The sequence below is a fragment of the Ctenocephalides felis genome, unplaced genomic scaffold (assembly GCF_003426905.1).
Source record: "Ctenocephalides felis isolate EL2017-DRISC unplaced genomic scaffold, ASM342690v1 CF-g0.4_SCAFFOLD_03571, whole genome shotgun sequence".
Taxonomy (NCBI): Eukaryota; Metazoa; Arthropoda; class Insecta; order Siphonaptera; family Pulicidae; genus Ctenocephalides; species Ctenocephalides felis.
This window is the reverse complement of record NW_020539725.1, coordinates 43,577,129-43,592,548: the sequence shown is the minus strand read 5'-3', so window position 1 is coordinate 43,592,548 and position 15,420 is coordinate 43,577,129. Positions and strand designations below refer to the sequence as shown.

Genomic DNA, 15,420 nt, shown 5'->3' with positions numbered 1-15,420 from the left:
AAAGTTATCATTGAAATTTTGTGGTGGTGGAGCATAATTATTCCTGGAGGTGTGGTGGTGGTCTAAATCCAGGAGGTGGTGGTGGTCTAAATCCTGGTGGGGGAGGTCTCCAATTTGGTGGTGGAGGCGGACGACATTGAAGTTACTTCCAAAATGTTGAGGGGGTGGAGGTGGAGGATATTGCCCACCAGGACCTGAAATTATAAGAATAAATAGTTTAAAAAATTAGCTTTAATAATTTTATTTTTATCTCAAATGTTTGTGAGCAATGTATAATAACATATAATAATTACAATGTATACAATACAATGGTAACATAAAAATTATAAATGAGCATATACCCAAAGCAAACATTATAATATTAAAATATAAGCATATATAAAAAGAAATCTCACGATTTTCTCATTGATGAGATACTTACCCCCTTGAGGTTGCCATGGTGGCGGAGGCGGCATCATTCGTGGCGGCGCCGGTGGCGGTGGTGGTGGTTGCATGTGCGGCGGAGGAACTGGCGGGGAGGTGGTGGATGAAGGCTACCTTGCGGTGTTGGTGTTACAGGCGGTGGAGGTGGCATCATAGTATTCATCATTGAAGCCATATGATGCGCAGCCACTGCTGCAACCGCCTGATGGGGTAGGGGAGGTGGAGGTGGCATCATGCCTGGTAGAGGAGGTGGTGCCATACCCATGCCACCAGTTGGAGCATCAGCAAACAATTGATGAGGCCTATCTGCTTGTGATAATGGATTCTGTGCAGCTAGCAAACTGTATGAGTAATTTTACTTAATTAGAATGTATATACAAATTATATATTTCAAATTTATAAATAAATGTTAATTTATATAATAATTTTTATTTCTAAAACTCACCGTTCTGCAGCAGAACCATGTCGCTCTCCCCTAGCTTCCTTTTTAAAAGCATATGATACCGATATAGGTCTATTTACACAGATGTTGACCATTCATTGCATCAATAGCAGCATCAGAAGCATCAAAACTGGCAAAATTTATGAATGCAAAACCCTTTGAATTACCAGTGTCTGGATCCCTCATTATCTAGCAAAATGCAGAATATAATTATATTAATTTTAATATTATATGCCAGCAGTGCTGAATTGAACCTGTTGCCAAAACCTCTAATGCAACTAGCATATATTATTACATGCACAATTCAAGATAATATCTATAGTTTTAAGTATAGGAATAATAACATAATACATTTGGTACCTTCGGCGTTTGAAGAATTACTCCAAAAGCAGAAAATGTGTCATACAATAATTTTTCATCAACTTCTGTGTCTAGATTTCCTATAAACACATTGGCACCGACATCCAGATTTTTCTGATGTGCTGAAGCTTTATTGACCCTAATTGGTTTTCCATAAAGTTTTATCATGTTCATAATTTTGATTGCATAGTCTGCATCTTCTTCTCCCAGAAATTCAACAAATCCATATCCTTGATGCATTTGAGTAACACGATCTTTTGGCATATGGACATTCACTAAAAAAATATTTTTAATTAAGTTTGTGAGATATTGGTATTGAATTAAATACTGTTAATTGATATTCTAAGAATGTTTCATCTCAATTCAATTAAATATATGTAAATAAATAAAGTTTAACAGCAACAAATTGTTTCAATTGTTACTATAGAATGCTTAAACAAGGAAACTTAAAGTATATATAAATATATATATATATATATATATATATATATATTAATTATTTATTTATGTGTGTGTGAGTAAAGAACAAAAAGAAACATGTAGAATGATCGATAAGCAACTGGATCATCCAGCCAAATTGTTTGGATCATTTGTAAAACACTAACCAACAGGCCCAGATTGAACAAATAACTCCCACATAAGACTTTCTGAGACTTTATCGTCCAAACCACCAACATAAAATAGTGGCATCTGCAAATGAAAGATACATTAAACATTTGTAAATAAATTTAGTAGGATAACCTATAAATTCGAAATCTCTTTTGATAACTACCTTGATTTCTTTCTGCTATCGGACCGGCGGCCATCGTGAAGATTGCTATAAAATGTACGAACTAAACTACATTTGTATTATTTGTTTCTCAATATTACTTTCATTGTTTCGTAAAAAATATAATCGAACAAACCGCTACAAGTGACAAAATGCACAGCAAGATCTGATTTAACCAAAGATAAGCGTGAGAGCTGAGAGCTGAGAGTGAACACTAAACGACTTGAAATCCTAATATAACAAGAGCATAGGTAACGATAGAAGCGCTTCAAGCGGAAGGAGCTGGAAACAATTCTCATTAAAAAATTAAATGTATTTTTGGAAATAAATAGTTTTTAACGTGTATAATTATAATCAGAGTAAATAAAAAAAAATTTTTTGATAGTTTAAGTTTATAGGAAAATTCTTCTTTGGGAAGTTAATAGAAACAATTTTTTCTTGAAATATACTTATTCGTACGTTATTCATTTTTACTTTTTTAATCAAAAGTTTCATTATTAATTCTATTAAAAATTGTTTGTTTAATAATGATAAAAAACAAAATATGCGAAATATCGTTTTAAAAATACTTAAATTATTAATTCAATTTATAATTTTCAATAATTGAATGAATTCAGCTACATGATTGTCTACCAGTTTTGCGATTTAAATAACTTCTAAATTGTATCGTTATCAAGCTATCAAATTGTAATAACAAATTTCTCAATCATTTTATTAAGTTTTATATAGTCAATTTTTTTTATCATGAAAATAGAACTTATAGCTGTTTAGATTTGAATTTCAAACTAAAATAATATGAAATATTTATTGGGGTCTAACGTAATTTTGTACTAAATGATTAAATTGAAAAATAAATAACGATTAGAAATATTCCATTTCAAATATTGTCATTGCAGGTCTGAAATTTGACCTTAGGTCACGTGATAGATAACAAGGGTCAAGTGTCACAGCAACAAACGACCAAAGGACTTTATTTTGTTCTGTCAGTTAGAACAGAAAGCGTCGAGTCGGGTGAGTCTGATTTTCTGAAGCCGTTGAACCGATAAGATTACATTTTAATGGTACAATTCGCCCGAAGTAAAGTGACATTTTAATCATGCGTATTTTAGTAGTTTGTTTTGCTTTAATTATCGTTGAGATCAACGGTTTTATAAATCAATATCCAAGGATACAACAAAGGTTAGTTTTTGGAGATGCTGGTGACCCATTGTTCTTAACTCCGTATATAGAAGGTGGAAAAATTATAGAAGCTCAGAAATTAGCAAAGGTGAATCACGAGAGTTTTCAAGATGTTGAAAGCTATGCCGGATACTTAACTGTTAATAAAACATATAATTCAAATTTGTTCTTTTGGTTCTTTCCTGCTGAATTAGACGCACCTAATGCGCCAGTGTTTATGGTTGCAAGGTGGTCCAGGTGCAACATCTTTAATGGATTATTTACTGAAAACGGACCATTTTATGTAAAAAAAAAGGATTGAAGAAAAGAAAGTACACATGGTCCCGTAATCATAATTTAATTTATATTGATAATCTGTTGGTACGGGTTTAGTTTTACAGAAAATGATTTGGGTTATTCATCTAATGAATTTGATGTAGGATTGAATTTGCTGCACTGCTTACAACAGTTCTTTTTATTATTTCCGCAATTGCAAAAAAATGATTTCTTTGTAAGTGGTGAATCTTATGCTGGTAAATATGTACCTGCCATAAGTTATGCAATTCATATTAATAATCCATCATCACAAGTTAAAAATTAATTTGAAAGGATTAGCCATTGGCAATGGTCTTTGTGATCCTGAGCACCAATTGAAATATGGCGATTATTTGTATCAATTAGGCCTTCTAGATGCATCGGGACGTGATTTGTTCCATAAATATGAGGATATTGCTGTTGAAGACTTGAAGAAAAAGGATTTCATTGCTGCTTTTAACATATTTGATGAATTGCTCAATGGCGATATGACAACTCAGGGGTCAATATTCCAAAATTTAACAGGTTTTAATTATTATTTCAATTACTTGCAAACTGATGATGATTCTAAAATGGAATATATGGGTGCATTTATTCAAAGGGAAGACATACGAAAAGCAATCCATGTTGGAAATTTGCCTTTCAATGTTGATAAGAAAGTTGAGGAACATTTGAAGGCTGATGTTATGGATACCATTGCACCACAGTTAATTGAACTTCTTTCTCATTATCGTTGTTTGATTTATAATGGCCAGCTAGATATTATTGTAGCATACCCTTTGACTGTTAATTACTTACAGCAACTTAATTTTAGTTCTGCAACACTATACAAAACTGCTGAACGCAAACCTTGGATTGTGGATAAGCATATAGCTGGATATGCTAAAATAGCAGGAAATTTAACAGAAGTAATGGTTCGAAATGCAGGGCATATGGTTCCGACAGATCAACCAAAATGGGCTTGGGATCTCATTACACGTTTTACTAATAATAAACCATTATATTAAATATTTTATATTTAGTATTGATAAAATTAGATTGTAATACAAATTTTATTTCAACATTTATGAAAATTGCACTTATAAATTTAATAACGATGCTGATGAATTACAATACTGTGTTTTATTGGTCTATATTCTTAGTCCAAATTGCTTGTGATACTTTTCTTATTTATTGTAGGCTTCATTTGCTTCCTCACTACCTATACTAAGCAATTTTTTACTTAATTCTTGAATCATATCAAATGTAAAATGATTTTGTATAATTTGAATAAAATCTTTGTCAGACAATTTACTGATAATTTTTATATAATAATCAGAAATAGCCATACAGATATTTGTTCCGCATATACTTTCTTCTTGAGAATTATTTGAATTATCTTTTTCCCAGACATCAGCTGACTCTTTTTTAACTTGTTATTTCGATATCTGCTAAATTCCAAATGGTGTTAATTTTATGATTACTCCTATATCAAAGGCTCGTCCAATGATGATAAAATTTCTGTAATGTTTTCTACAATACCTTGAGTATTCTGTGTAAATGGAACTAAATACATTATTTTGGTTAATGGGTGAAGAATAACATTCATACAAGAGAGTATTTCAGAGATATGCTCTTCATAAATTTTTATGGAATGATTCCCATATTGAGTAAGTATGCAATTGATTTCCTAGAAATAAATTGCAAATCTTCTGTTGCTTCTGTGTTGGTAAATTTGTGTCATCACCATCTAATAACTGAATTGAGAGTTGTTGCTTAAAGGCTTCTATATAACACCGCTCACCACAATGCCTTTACAAACATTTGCATAAATGTACTTGAAGAATTGTCTTCCATATCCAGCATGACAAACTTTGCACACATTGATATTAAGGCTTCTAATGCATTAAGTATTAAAATTGAATTTGTAGAGTTATGTAGAATAAAAGCTAATTGATCAATGAACTCAACTTTATTTTCAAAATGTTGAAACCAAACATATTCATCACCAGAATTTTCAAATATGAGTACCGAAGTGATAAATCTCATTAGTTGTATAAGTATTAAAGGATCTTGGGGTGTTATTACATCTAAAAAAATTTCCATTGTTTTTTTATCGAAACAGAGTTTTTTGCGTGTTTCTGATAAACAAGACATATTTGCAACAATACCAACTAATATTTCAGTTAACCTTTCATTTGTTTCATTTTGAATAATATTAGCAATAAGTTCCAAACTATTATGTTCCAATAACAATAAAACTACATCTCGTTCAATGGTCATATCCCATAAAGTACATAGTTTTTTTCCAGAGATTCGTTAAATCTGTGTATTTAGTTAATTGTATTAAAGTAGACAATACAAAACGTTCACTATATAAAGTATCTCCTATAGCATCACCTTTCATAATTGCAATTTCCTCAGCTTGAAGTTCTGATGACAAAGAAGGGTTGCAAGTATTAAGTTCATTATCACAGTTATCACTTGGATTTTTGTCTGAACTCAGAGTACTTGGATCATTTGAATCAGCCATTTTCACAAGATAGATTTGATTATTTTCACAAATAAAAAAATTCAATAATAATATAATAAACAGTATTTTTATAGGAATTATCTCCATGAGTTTTTTTTAATTTGTTATTATTTTACAGTTTAGTGTGTAAGATTTTTCACAATCATATATTATAATGCTACCGTTATGACTGCTTTCCTATTTTCATTTATAATTCAATTTAAAATAATAAAATTACAATAATTCTTAAATATTTGGCTACAACTACAGCACAAACGTCAATTGTCGAAATGTCAATATCAGTTATGATTATGAGTTAGTTCCTGTACGATCCCTGAGCGCTAGTGTGCGATGTTTTTAAATTGGAAATAATAATATAGAGAATGATATGAAATGGATATGAATAAATATATCCATATAATATTTCCAATCTTATTTGAATTGTAATTTAACTGTTGCATCATTAAACAAACCATTCTCTAGAAAAGATTACTCTTCTTTTATCTAGTACATAACTCTCTTAAAATCATGTGATTTTTATGTCAACTCTTTAAATCGATTATCATTGAATCCTAGACAATATAATAATCTAATATATATATTCTATCTTCAACTTATGCTTAACTTCTTCATGATTAATTAATTTGTATAAAACAATTTCATTGTTAATTTAGTTAATTTTAATTTATATTTTTCTCATGTATAATTTCTACATTCACATTCGATTAGAACAATTTTAATACATTTTATGATAATCTCTGATTGGAATTATCTTCATTCCTCGTGGCTAATATTAATATACCCAACTACTACTTATATTATATTTAATAATATATCATAATATTAAAAGCATAACTAAAAGTTGCACTTAATAGAATAGGTATGCATATATATATGCATTTGTGTAAATGAGTTAAGTTATTCAAATATTTTGAATTACCAGAGCGCTGCAATTGTATTGTATTTATATGTGTTCTTATAAAAACATCATAAATGCATATAGATCATTAAAGTGTACATTAATTATAGACGACCTCTAACATTACTTTGAATTTCATATAATATTAAATATTTTCTCCTGTAATAATTTTGGTACACATAATCTGTCAGCAATTAAGCCATGCTCTATTAAAAAGCTTTCAACATCTGAAGCAGGAAACTCATCACCTAAATCATCAGAAATTCTGACAAAATTTCCCATAAGCTGACCATCTTTATAAACTAAAATAGCAGGAACACCTTGAATTTTAAATGATCTACTCAAACCGCGATAGATCCTATTATTTTACAAAATTTTATATTGTTGTATTCTATTGCTAAAGTGTCTAAACATTTATTCATAGTCTGGCATGCCTAACATTATTTTCATAAATATGAATAATTATAGTAACCATTTTATTTTCATTATCAATAGCATTTAAAAAGTCATCTTGGGATTGCAATGATTGAACTTGACCAAATGTTAGCATATTGCTGTTTTGTTTCAGCATTTCTTTCATTCTCTGTTTCTGAAACTCGAGAATGAAATCATCATTCATCAAGTCTTCCAGTTCATCATCTAACTCCTTGTGCTTTTCCTCTTCTGCAGCTGTTTTACATGTGATACTCAAAGATTGATTAAGTTTAAACGCTCTTGCTCTTGATGAGCTCTCTGCTCAGTTTCCAATTGCTTAAACCTTTGCCAGTTTTTATAACTCCTTTTGGTCCAGTGTTAGCGCTCTGGCCAGTCCATTTTGTTGGATCTTCTAATGTCAAACCTTGGTATTCTCCACATTTGTTTGTTCTGATTGCTCTTTAACGTTTTCACTATCAGAATCACATTCACCTTCATCTTCGCTGCTGCTACAATAATTATGAAGCTTATTTCCTAATATTTTGTCTTCTAGAGTTCCCATCTTATTAAAATTAAGAGAAATAAATTGCCAATTAAAGCAAATTGGCGAATAGAAATGACAATAATGTCTGCTCTGATCGCATTCGTAAAATTTATCTGCAACCTGATTAAATAAATACTTTCTGCTAGAAGAACATTGTTTACAACAAAAGTACACGAAAACTTTTTGACTATAGATTTGACAGATGTGAAAGAAGCAGTCTTACATGACAGAAACCACGAAAAAGAGATACAACGGGACAAGATACTCACGGAGTCTCAGCCATGTGACACATGATATAATTTTCCTCATCCAACAGTCGGGTAGGATCGGAAAAACTAAATTCGCTGTTCATAATTGAATTGACTGCATTTTTCCAATTGATAACAATTGCGATCATATTACAATCTTGTTGAACTACATGCAAAAATCGTAAAATTTGCTCTCATATCGAGTTGGGCAAAGGTCTACCCTCTATTAGTCTTTGGTGTTATCCAACGAATGTAGGTTGACGTTGTGATAAAAGAAAAATGTTCACGCTGTATTTTTGACTTTTGTCTGCATCAAATAAGCACTTTTGTGTCTCTGCTTCTCAAAAATGTATATGAAAAACATATTTTTTAAGTGCCCTTCGTTAATGTTTTTCAATTGCACATTATAAAACTATTTAGTAACATAATTATTGTACATTCCTTAATACAAAAATTTGCATTTTGCCGGCATATGCATTTAAGTTAAAGGCGTAGTCCCAAGATACACAATGAATGTTGTTTTTATGAAATCATGACATTTAAAATACTGTACAAAATAAATAGATGTGCTACATATTTCATCAATTCTCATCAACTTCATTTTAAACATGTTAAAGTAGTATCTTAATCTTCAGAGCCAGGATTACCCAATGTTCACTGTTTACTTTTTTTGAAAAGTTTTTGTTTTGTTTAGTTTTTGATATAGTGAAATAAAAAAATGGGAACTGCACACAGCTGTTGTTCACATACAACACCTCCTGCTTCCAGAAAAACAAGACTGCATGGAACAATTAGTGCAAACAATGTTGAAGAACATAATTCTACTGAGCATGAAGTGAGTGTTTCAAATTTACCTCACATAAGTGAGCGAGAAGCTGATGGAGGCGATATGGACCCTAGCGTTCATCCATCAGCCCAAACATTATTTATGGAACGTTCTCAACAATTTGTTGAAAATGGTATTACAAGGAAAAAGAGTCAACAGCAAATATCAGAATTGAAAAAGTCTACATCAGATTTGAGAGTATTAAAAAAGAGTAGCTCGTGCTCCACAATATATCTTGATGATAGCACTGTTACACAACCAAATTTAAAGAACACTGTGAAGTGTGTTGCGCTTGCTATTTATTATCACATCAAAAACCGTACTAGTGATAGATCATTAGATATTTTTGACGAAAAGTTGCATCCTTTAACAAAAGACCCAGTATGTGATAATTATGATAAACAAAATCCTGAACATAGGCAAATTTATAAATTTGTCAGAACAATGTTCAATGCTGCACAGCTCACTGCGGAATGTGCAATCATAACATTGATTTATTAGAAGAGTTGTTGACTTATGTAGAACTTGATGTTTCTGCTGCAAATTGGAAAAGAATTGTATTGGGTGCTATTTTGCTAGCCAGCAAGGTCATGGATGATCAGGCTATATGGAATATTGATTATTGTCAAATCTTGAAAGATTTAACCATAGAAGATATGAATGAACTTGAAAGGCAATTTTTAGAAATGCTACAGTTCAATATTAATGTTCCATCAAGTGTTTATGCCAAATATTACTTTGATTTAAGAACATTAGCAGAAGCGAATGATCTCTCATTTCCTAGTGAACCTCTTAGCAAGGATCGAGCTCAAAAACTTGAAGCCATGTCTTTGGTAATGCAAGATAAAATTACACAAGAAATGTTAACAAACGGACTCAAAAAGTGGTCAAGTCTCGATAATATGAACAATCCTGGAGGCCATCGCAAAAGTGTGGCAATCTTGTCATAATTTTCTATTAAGTATTTTTATACTATTATGCACATAATTACTTACAATTAAAACTATTTTGATAAAGAATTTGCAAATGATGTGTATGTAATTATTCCGCATTCTTATGCAATATCCCTTTGCAACATGCTACTGTAAGACATTTGATATAAAAAATTATATATTGTATAAAATTTACAACTTGTTAGTCAATTACGCCAAGAATTTATAGCATATATAACTCCTCATGGTATTCCTATGAATCTATAACAATATATTTAGTATTAGATTATGATCAAATGATTTATTTAAGGAAAGTCTGAAATATTTATAAATTGTAATTTTTGCAATAAATATTAGTCATGGTAACAACTTTTTCTATATTTTTTTAAGTTTGTTATATATTTCAACACCATAGATATTTTTCAAATTATGTTTTCAAAGTGTCCCCAGTTTATAGAAAGAAATTTGATCTTTTTGTTTGCATGTCCATAGCATTCAGGAGTATAATAATTATACATAGTAATTTGTTTGATAAGTAATAAATAGAATTCAAAAATGTATCAAACTTACCTGGGTGATTAATGATTATTACTTAATTAATGGTTAGTATTATCCAAATTTCACTACACCTTCCACAAGCTTCTGGGGTCTCACTGTCCGTAATGAGCCATGGTGAGATATAACACAGGATTATTTACTTTTTGTTATTTATCCATATTGGTTTCATAATTTAATAATTTTGAATATCAACTGCACTTCCAGTAAATTTCCTAGTTCGCTAATAATTATTAGCTGCACATTATATTAAATATAGTTTTCATAAATACTACTTTTGATTAAAGAACATCTTAAATTCAAATATGACCTTGAATCTTTACTTCAAAAACACTGCTATTTTATATATTCTATAAATTTTTGCATCATATTAAAATTTAGAATTGCATTATTAAATTTACATCCATATTATCTGAATCTTGAAAATTAGTTAGTTCTAAAATTATAATAAATTTGGTTAACAGTATATTAATTTACAATCATGTATAAGCTATATATATATTTCTATATACAATTAAATAATATTCATATTACAATTTTTATTTAAATATTAGGTTTTGAATCCAGGAGATGATCCGTAAGAAAATTTGTGAGGGGTTTTATTTTTTTTAGTGCTTGAGACACTGTCATTAAATGATTGATCTAGTAGAAAGTCATCTTCCTCCATAGGCAAACCTGAGCGCTTATAATCAATGCTATTTGTTGAAAGTGAAGACTCATATTTTAAATATATATCCTCTACTATCAAACCCGACCTGCAAACATATATCAATATATAAAAAAAATGTATATATATATAGATTAAATGTCAAAATTTATGCTTAAATAATGAAAATTATAAATCACTTAATACTCATTATTTTATAATTGAATGGATGCCTGGAAAACTTTATATTATATATCTTTCACCACTCATTCATATTTGAATCAATATTTACTTAACGCACCTGCTCAAAATATAAGGATCAAATGGAAAAAATGTATCCAGACTTTCATGTGCTCTTACAATTTGTTCACCATACATTACTGCCATATTATTTCGTTCATTGCGTTCCATTATTGTGTAACAATACCACCAATTGCTCTGCTCGTGTAACAGCAGCAAAATTTTGGGCAACAATAGGAAGGCAATATTAATGGATTTAATGGACATGTTACTAATTTAGTTAAATTTAATGATTGAAGAAATATTAAATCTGAAATAAATATAAATGTAAATTTGATACCAACTAAAATCAACTAACAAAATCATACTTTTCTTTGTATTTGTTAAATCTTTATGTCGAAATGCAATAACATAAAATAGTGCCTGCGCTACTGTATAAAAGACTCCATGAGCTGATGCCCCGCCTTTACGTGATGAACCATGTGTATCAACAATAGAATCTTGCCGCTTCACATAAAATTGTAACCAAGCCGACATTTCAAAAAGCATGGCTCGGATCATTCTTAAAAAAAATTAATAGATACAATAATCAAGAAAAATAAGGAAAATTAAAATAGTAATATAAATTAACCTTACAGGGTTTAAATACTTACGAAATTGGTATAAACTTTGCTCTTGCAAGTAAACTTGCGATATAACAAATGGAAACTTGTCGTTGCACTATAGCAACATTTGGATTTGAAACCTTTTTCCACAAAAAATTAAGAAAAGCCTCTGCAAATACCAGCTAAAAAAATAAAATAACTTAGCAAAATGATGATCAAATTACTCATGTACATATAATAATTTTGCACTGTAATTTATAATCACTAATAAAGAAGTGAAATTAAATGCTTTTGAATAAAGTGTCTTCATTGGCAGTTTTGAGTTCAAAACAAGCAATAATTAACTTTTAAACAATGGATTAAAACATAGTACATATATAGATTTGGCTATATATACATACATGTGCAGGTATAATAAATATGTGTATTGCTATTACCTTAAAACTACATATATAAAACATTATAAATTGCACATGATGCACAGCATGAGTAGGTAATATGATATCCTCAAATATTTGAATAACGTCTTTATATAGTTTTTCTGTTTTCTTATAATTGAGTTCATCATTTTCATAACATTCATTCTTAATAAATTCAAATAGTTGTAACATACAACAGTCAAGAGTATTTGCAATGGGATGCTTCATTTGAAAATTATCGTTATCTGCAGTGTCCATATCATATTGTGTTTCATCTCCATCCTCAACTATATCACATTCTTCTATATCGGATTTAGGGGCATGTACATCCAGAATAATCAATCTAAATATGGACACATATTTGAAAACATTCAACACAAGAATTCCAAAAATATTTAAATATATTACCTGTTAATTACTAATACAAGAATTTCTGAACGCAAGCGTGGCTTATATTTTAAAACTGACAATAAATTAAATAAGTATGATTCATTTTCTTCACAACTCTTCTTATAGTAAGGATATGATGATGCTACTGCTTGCATGAAAATATTACATGATCTAAAATATTGTTTTACAATTGGTAAAATTTAGTCAGAAAATATAAATGCTTCAACAAAGTTATTACTTACATTGGAATAATTGTGAAAATTTTCTCCAAAACATGATGTATTGATGAAAACACTTTCCAACCTACTTCTGTTGGTTTTCCATTTAACCAGCACCCATCTTGAAAAATAAAATAAAAAAAAACTATAAAGTATTTTTTTTAATTTCATTGCATTAGTATGTTTTATATTAGTTAAGTTTTATTCCATTACAACATATTAAATCTGTGTAAACTCTAAAACATGAAGTTAAAAAAAAGTTCATAATGAGGTTTAATACAATATGTTGTTAAAGAAATGAGATTGCAAGAACAATATTGAAAGTTGGTTCATAATACATTGACTGTTAATATTATTTTATTTAATTTTCACGGATATTGTAAAGTTCTAAGATAACACATTTTTGAAAATAATTAATTATTAATTTATGTATTAATCCATAAAATCCATTTAAATATTTCATATCTATATTAACAAAGTAATATATGAAGAAACCCGTGGTTTCTACAAAAACAGTATGTAAGTTGGAAATATTGCAAAGAAACTAAAAATATTAATGATGTAAAAATTTAGTTAAAAAAGCTTACCAAAATAGAAAAACCTAACTAACTTTTCTAATGCTAAGGGAACATGATAATTGTGTGCCGTTAATAATTCTAATAGAAAAGTCTGGTATGTATTCACTATATGGTTTGACTGCAAAGGCCAATTAACTTTTAAAATTCCCTCCACATAAGATCTTGCATCACGTCCTAATAATGATATACACTCTCTACTTGCCTCAATGAAAGAAAATAAGTTTTCATCCTAAAATTTGAAAAAAAAGTTATTTAATTATTCCTCCAAATAGCACCTTTAATTATTCATTACTTTCAAGTCAGAATCTCGAAGTGCACACAAAATTTCCTCATATTGCTTTACATTGTCACCTTTCAATACACCTTCTAACACGGTTTTAATATCACTAGAGTTAGGAAGTTGAAATCTAACTCTATTTGCAGTCTGAACTAAAAGGCTATTTCTAGTATGTGCAGGATTCTTTAATATAGAAGAAATATTGCTTTGTCCAGATATAATAGACATTTTAGGTTATGAACATATACATATATTTATAACAACGATCTGTAACTGTAACTCCATGAAAATCCAACATATGAGTCGTATTTGATGATAGCAATATCTTTTAACACACGCTGCGTTTAAAAACAACGCAACTAATGAAAAAAACACTATTTTAAGTTAACCACTAACCACGTTTTATACTGCAAAAATTGTGCGAGGTGAAATTGATGAACGTCACAATTTACAAATATATGCAGCGCTACCTGCGAATTAACGCGTGCAACTTAAATGGCCGTTGATTTTTTTGTGATCCGTTATTGTAGTGGCTCTATGTTTCAATCCTGCCGTTACGTTACTTTTATCTATGGACATAAGGGATATTGGCTATGTGCGAAGGCATGGAAGGGGAAGTCAAATCGACCGAAGCGTTCGTAGTGGCTAACTTGGAGCACTAAAAGGGGCTATTATAAATAAAATTTTAAACAAAAACACATAAAATATTTATTATTTTCAAATTTAAATAAGATAATTAAAAAATGAGCCACCATAGCTTTCTGTATGGGCTGTAGAATACCAGAGAAAAAGTGACTGCAAATTCTATACTTTTCTACAGCTAAGTGGAAGAAAATCAACGGGAAAAGTGGATCGCAGCGGTTAGAAGAATAAAGTAAGTATCATAACCTTATTGTTATAAAATACAATTCGAGTATTATGAATATTGTAAAATTGTTATTTAGCAAAAAGAAAAATTATAAGTCAATAATTGTTGTATTATCAAAATTTAATGCTCACTAAAAAAATTGTTTGTAAAACAATGTAATTAATACAAGCCTGAATAATGAAAATAACATATTTATATATGTATATTGATTATGTATAACTATTATCTATATATTTTACATTTTATTATATAATAATTGTAATTTTATGATTAAAAAATAAAAGTTATCACATAGCGAAAAAATGTTTATTTTGCAAACAGTTTAATTAATACAATGCTGAAATAATGCGAAATATATATTTGTAGTGTTGATGGATCACCGTGGGTTCCCAAGCCCTATGATCGCATTTGCAGTGAATCGGTCGAGGTATTGAGTCCTACCTACTTGTCAACAATATTTCCTTCAATAAGTTAATAATTTGTCTTTATAAAATGTCCTAAATTTTGTCTTTATAATAATGTCTAAGTCTTTAGTTTGACCAAAAAATTGAATAAATTAATTTACTATTTACTTATTCTATTGATAAATTTATTTATCATTATTATATTGTTTTTATTAAGAACTATTCCGAGTTTATGACATAAGCTTTGAGGCACTTAACCTTACAATATTACTTTACTGCATTTCTTTATTATTACATTATACTTAACAATGTTTTAAGTACGTTGAAGTAAATTTAATAATTTCAATAAACATTCAGCGTTCACATTATTACTGTATCT

At 29.5% G+C, this 15,420-nt stretch overlaps 5 protein-coding genes and 2 pseudogenes across 5 annotated transcripts in view; 2 read left to right on the top strand and 5 right to left on the bottom strand.

Moving 5' to 3' along the window:
• The window catches only part of LOC113386097 (folylpolyglutamate synthase, mitochondrial-like), a 4,517-nt gene extending 4,062 nt beyond the window's left edge, over positions 1-455 (bottom strand). Inside the window, 2 exon segments of the mRNA XM_026623903.1 lie at positions 34-194; positions 422-455. Of these exon segments, the coding sequence (XP_026479688.1) occupies positions 34-194; positions 422-455 (195 nt within the window).
• On the bottom strand, positions 82-2,031 carry LOC113385394 (splicing factor 3B subunit 4-like). Its single transcript, XM_026623240.1, is given in 7 exon segments — positions 82-194; positions 422-764; positions 869-942; positions 944-1,054; positions 1,226-1,500; positions 1,831-1,908; positions 1,992-2,031. Coding segments are annotated over 6 exon segments (888 nt in total). The 3' UTR covers positions 82-194; positions 422-454.
• A 955-nt stretch (positions 2,032-2,986) lies between these two features.
• On the top strand, positions 2,987-4,474 carry LOC113385391 (annotated as a pseudogene).
• Positions 4,475-5,246: 772 nt separating this feature from the next.
• On the bottom strand, positions 5,247-5,853 carry LOC113386096 (protein saal1-like). Its single transcript, XM_026623902.1, is given in 2 exon segments — positions 5,247-5,766; positions 5,768-5,853. Coding segments are annotated over 2 exon segments (606 nt in total).
• A 1,159-nt stretch (positions 5,854-7,012) lies between these two features.
• LOC113386095 lies at positions 7,013-8,148 on the bottom strand (annotated as a pseudogene).
• A 151-nt stretch (positions 8,149-8,299) lies between these two features.
• Positions 8,300-10,078, top strand: LOC113385392 (cyclin-Y-like). Its single transcript, XM_026623237.1, is given in 2 exon segments — positions 8,300-9,405; positions 9,408-10,078. Coding segments are annotated over 2 exon segments (1,056 nt in total). The 5' UTR covers positions 8,300-8,801; the 3' UTR covers positions 9,860-10,078.
• Positions 10,079-10,946: 868 nt separating this feature from the next.
• LOC113386093 (RNA polymerase I-specific transcription initiation factor RRN3-like) lies at positions 10,947-14,150 on the bottom strand. The gene is given in 11 exon segments (XM_026623901.1): positions 10,947-11,151; positions 11,344-11,468; positions 11,470-11,530; positions 11,532-11,592; positions 11,651-11,844; positions 11,936-12,069; positions 12,325-12,649; positions 12,715-12,867; positions 12,939-13,035; positions 13,502-13,721; positions 13,785-14,150. Coding segments are annotated over 11 exon segments (1,788 nt in total). The 5' UTR covers positions 13,998-14,150.
• Between the last annotated feature and the right edge of the window lie 1,270 nt (positions 14,151-15,420).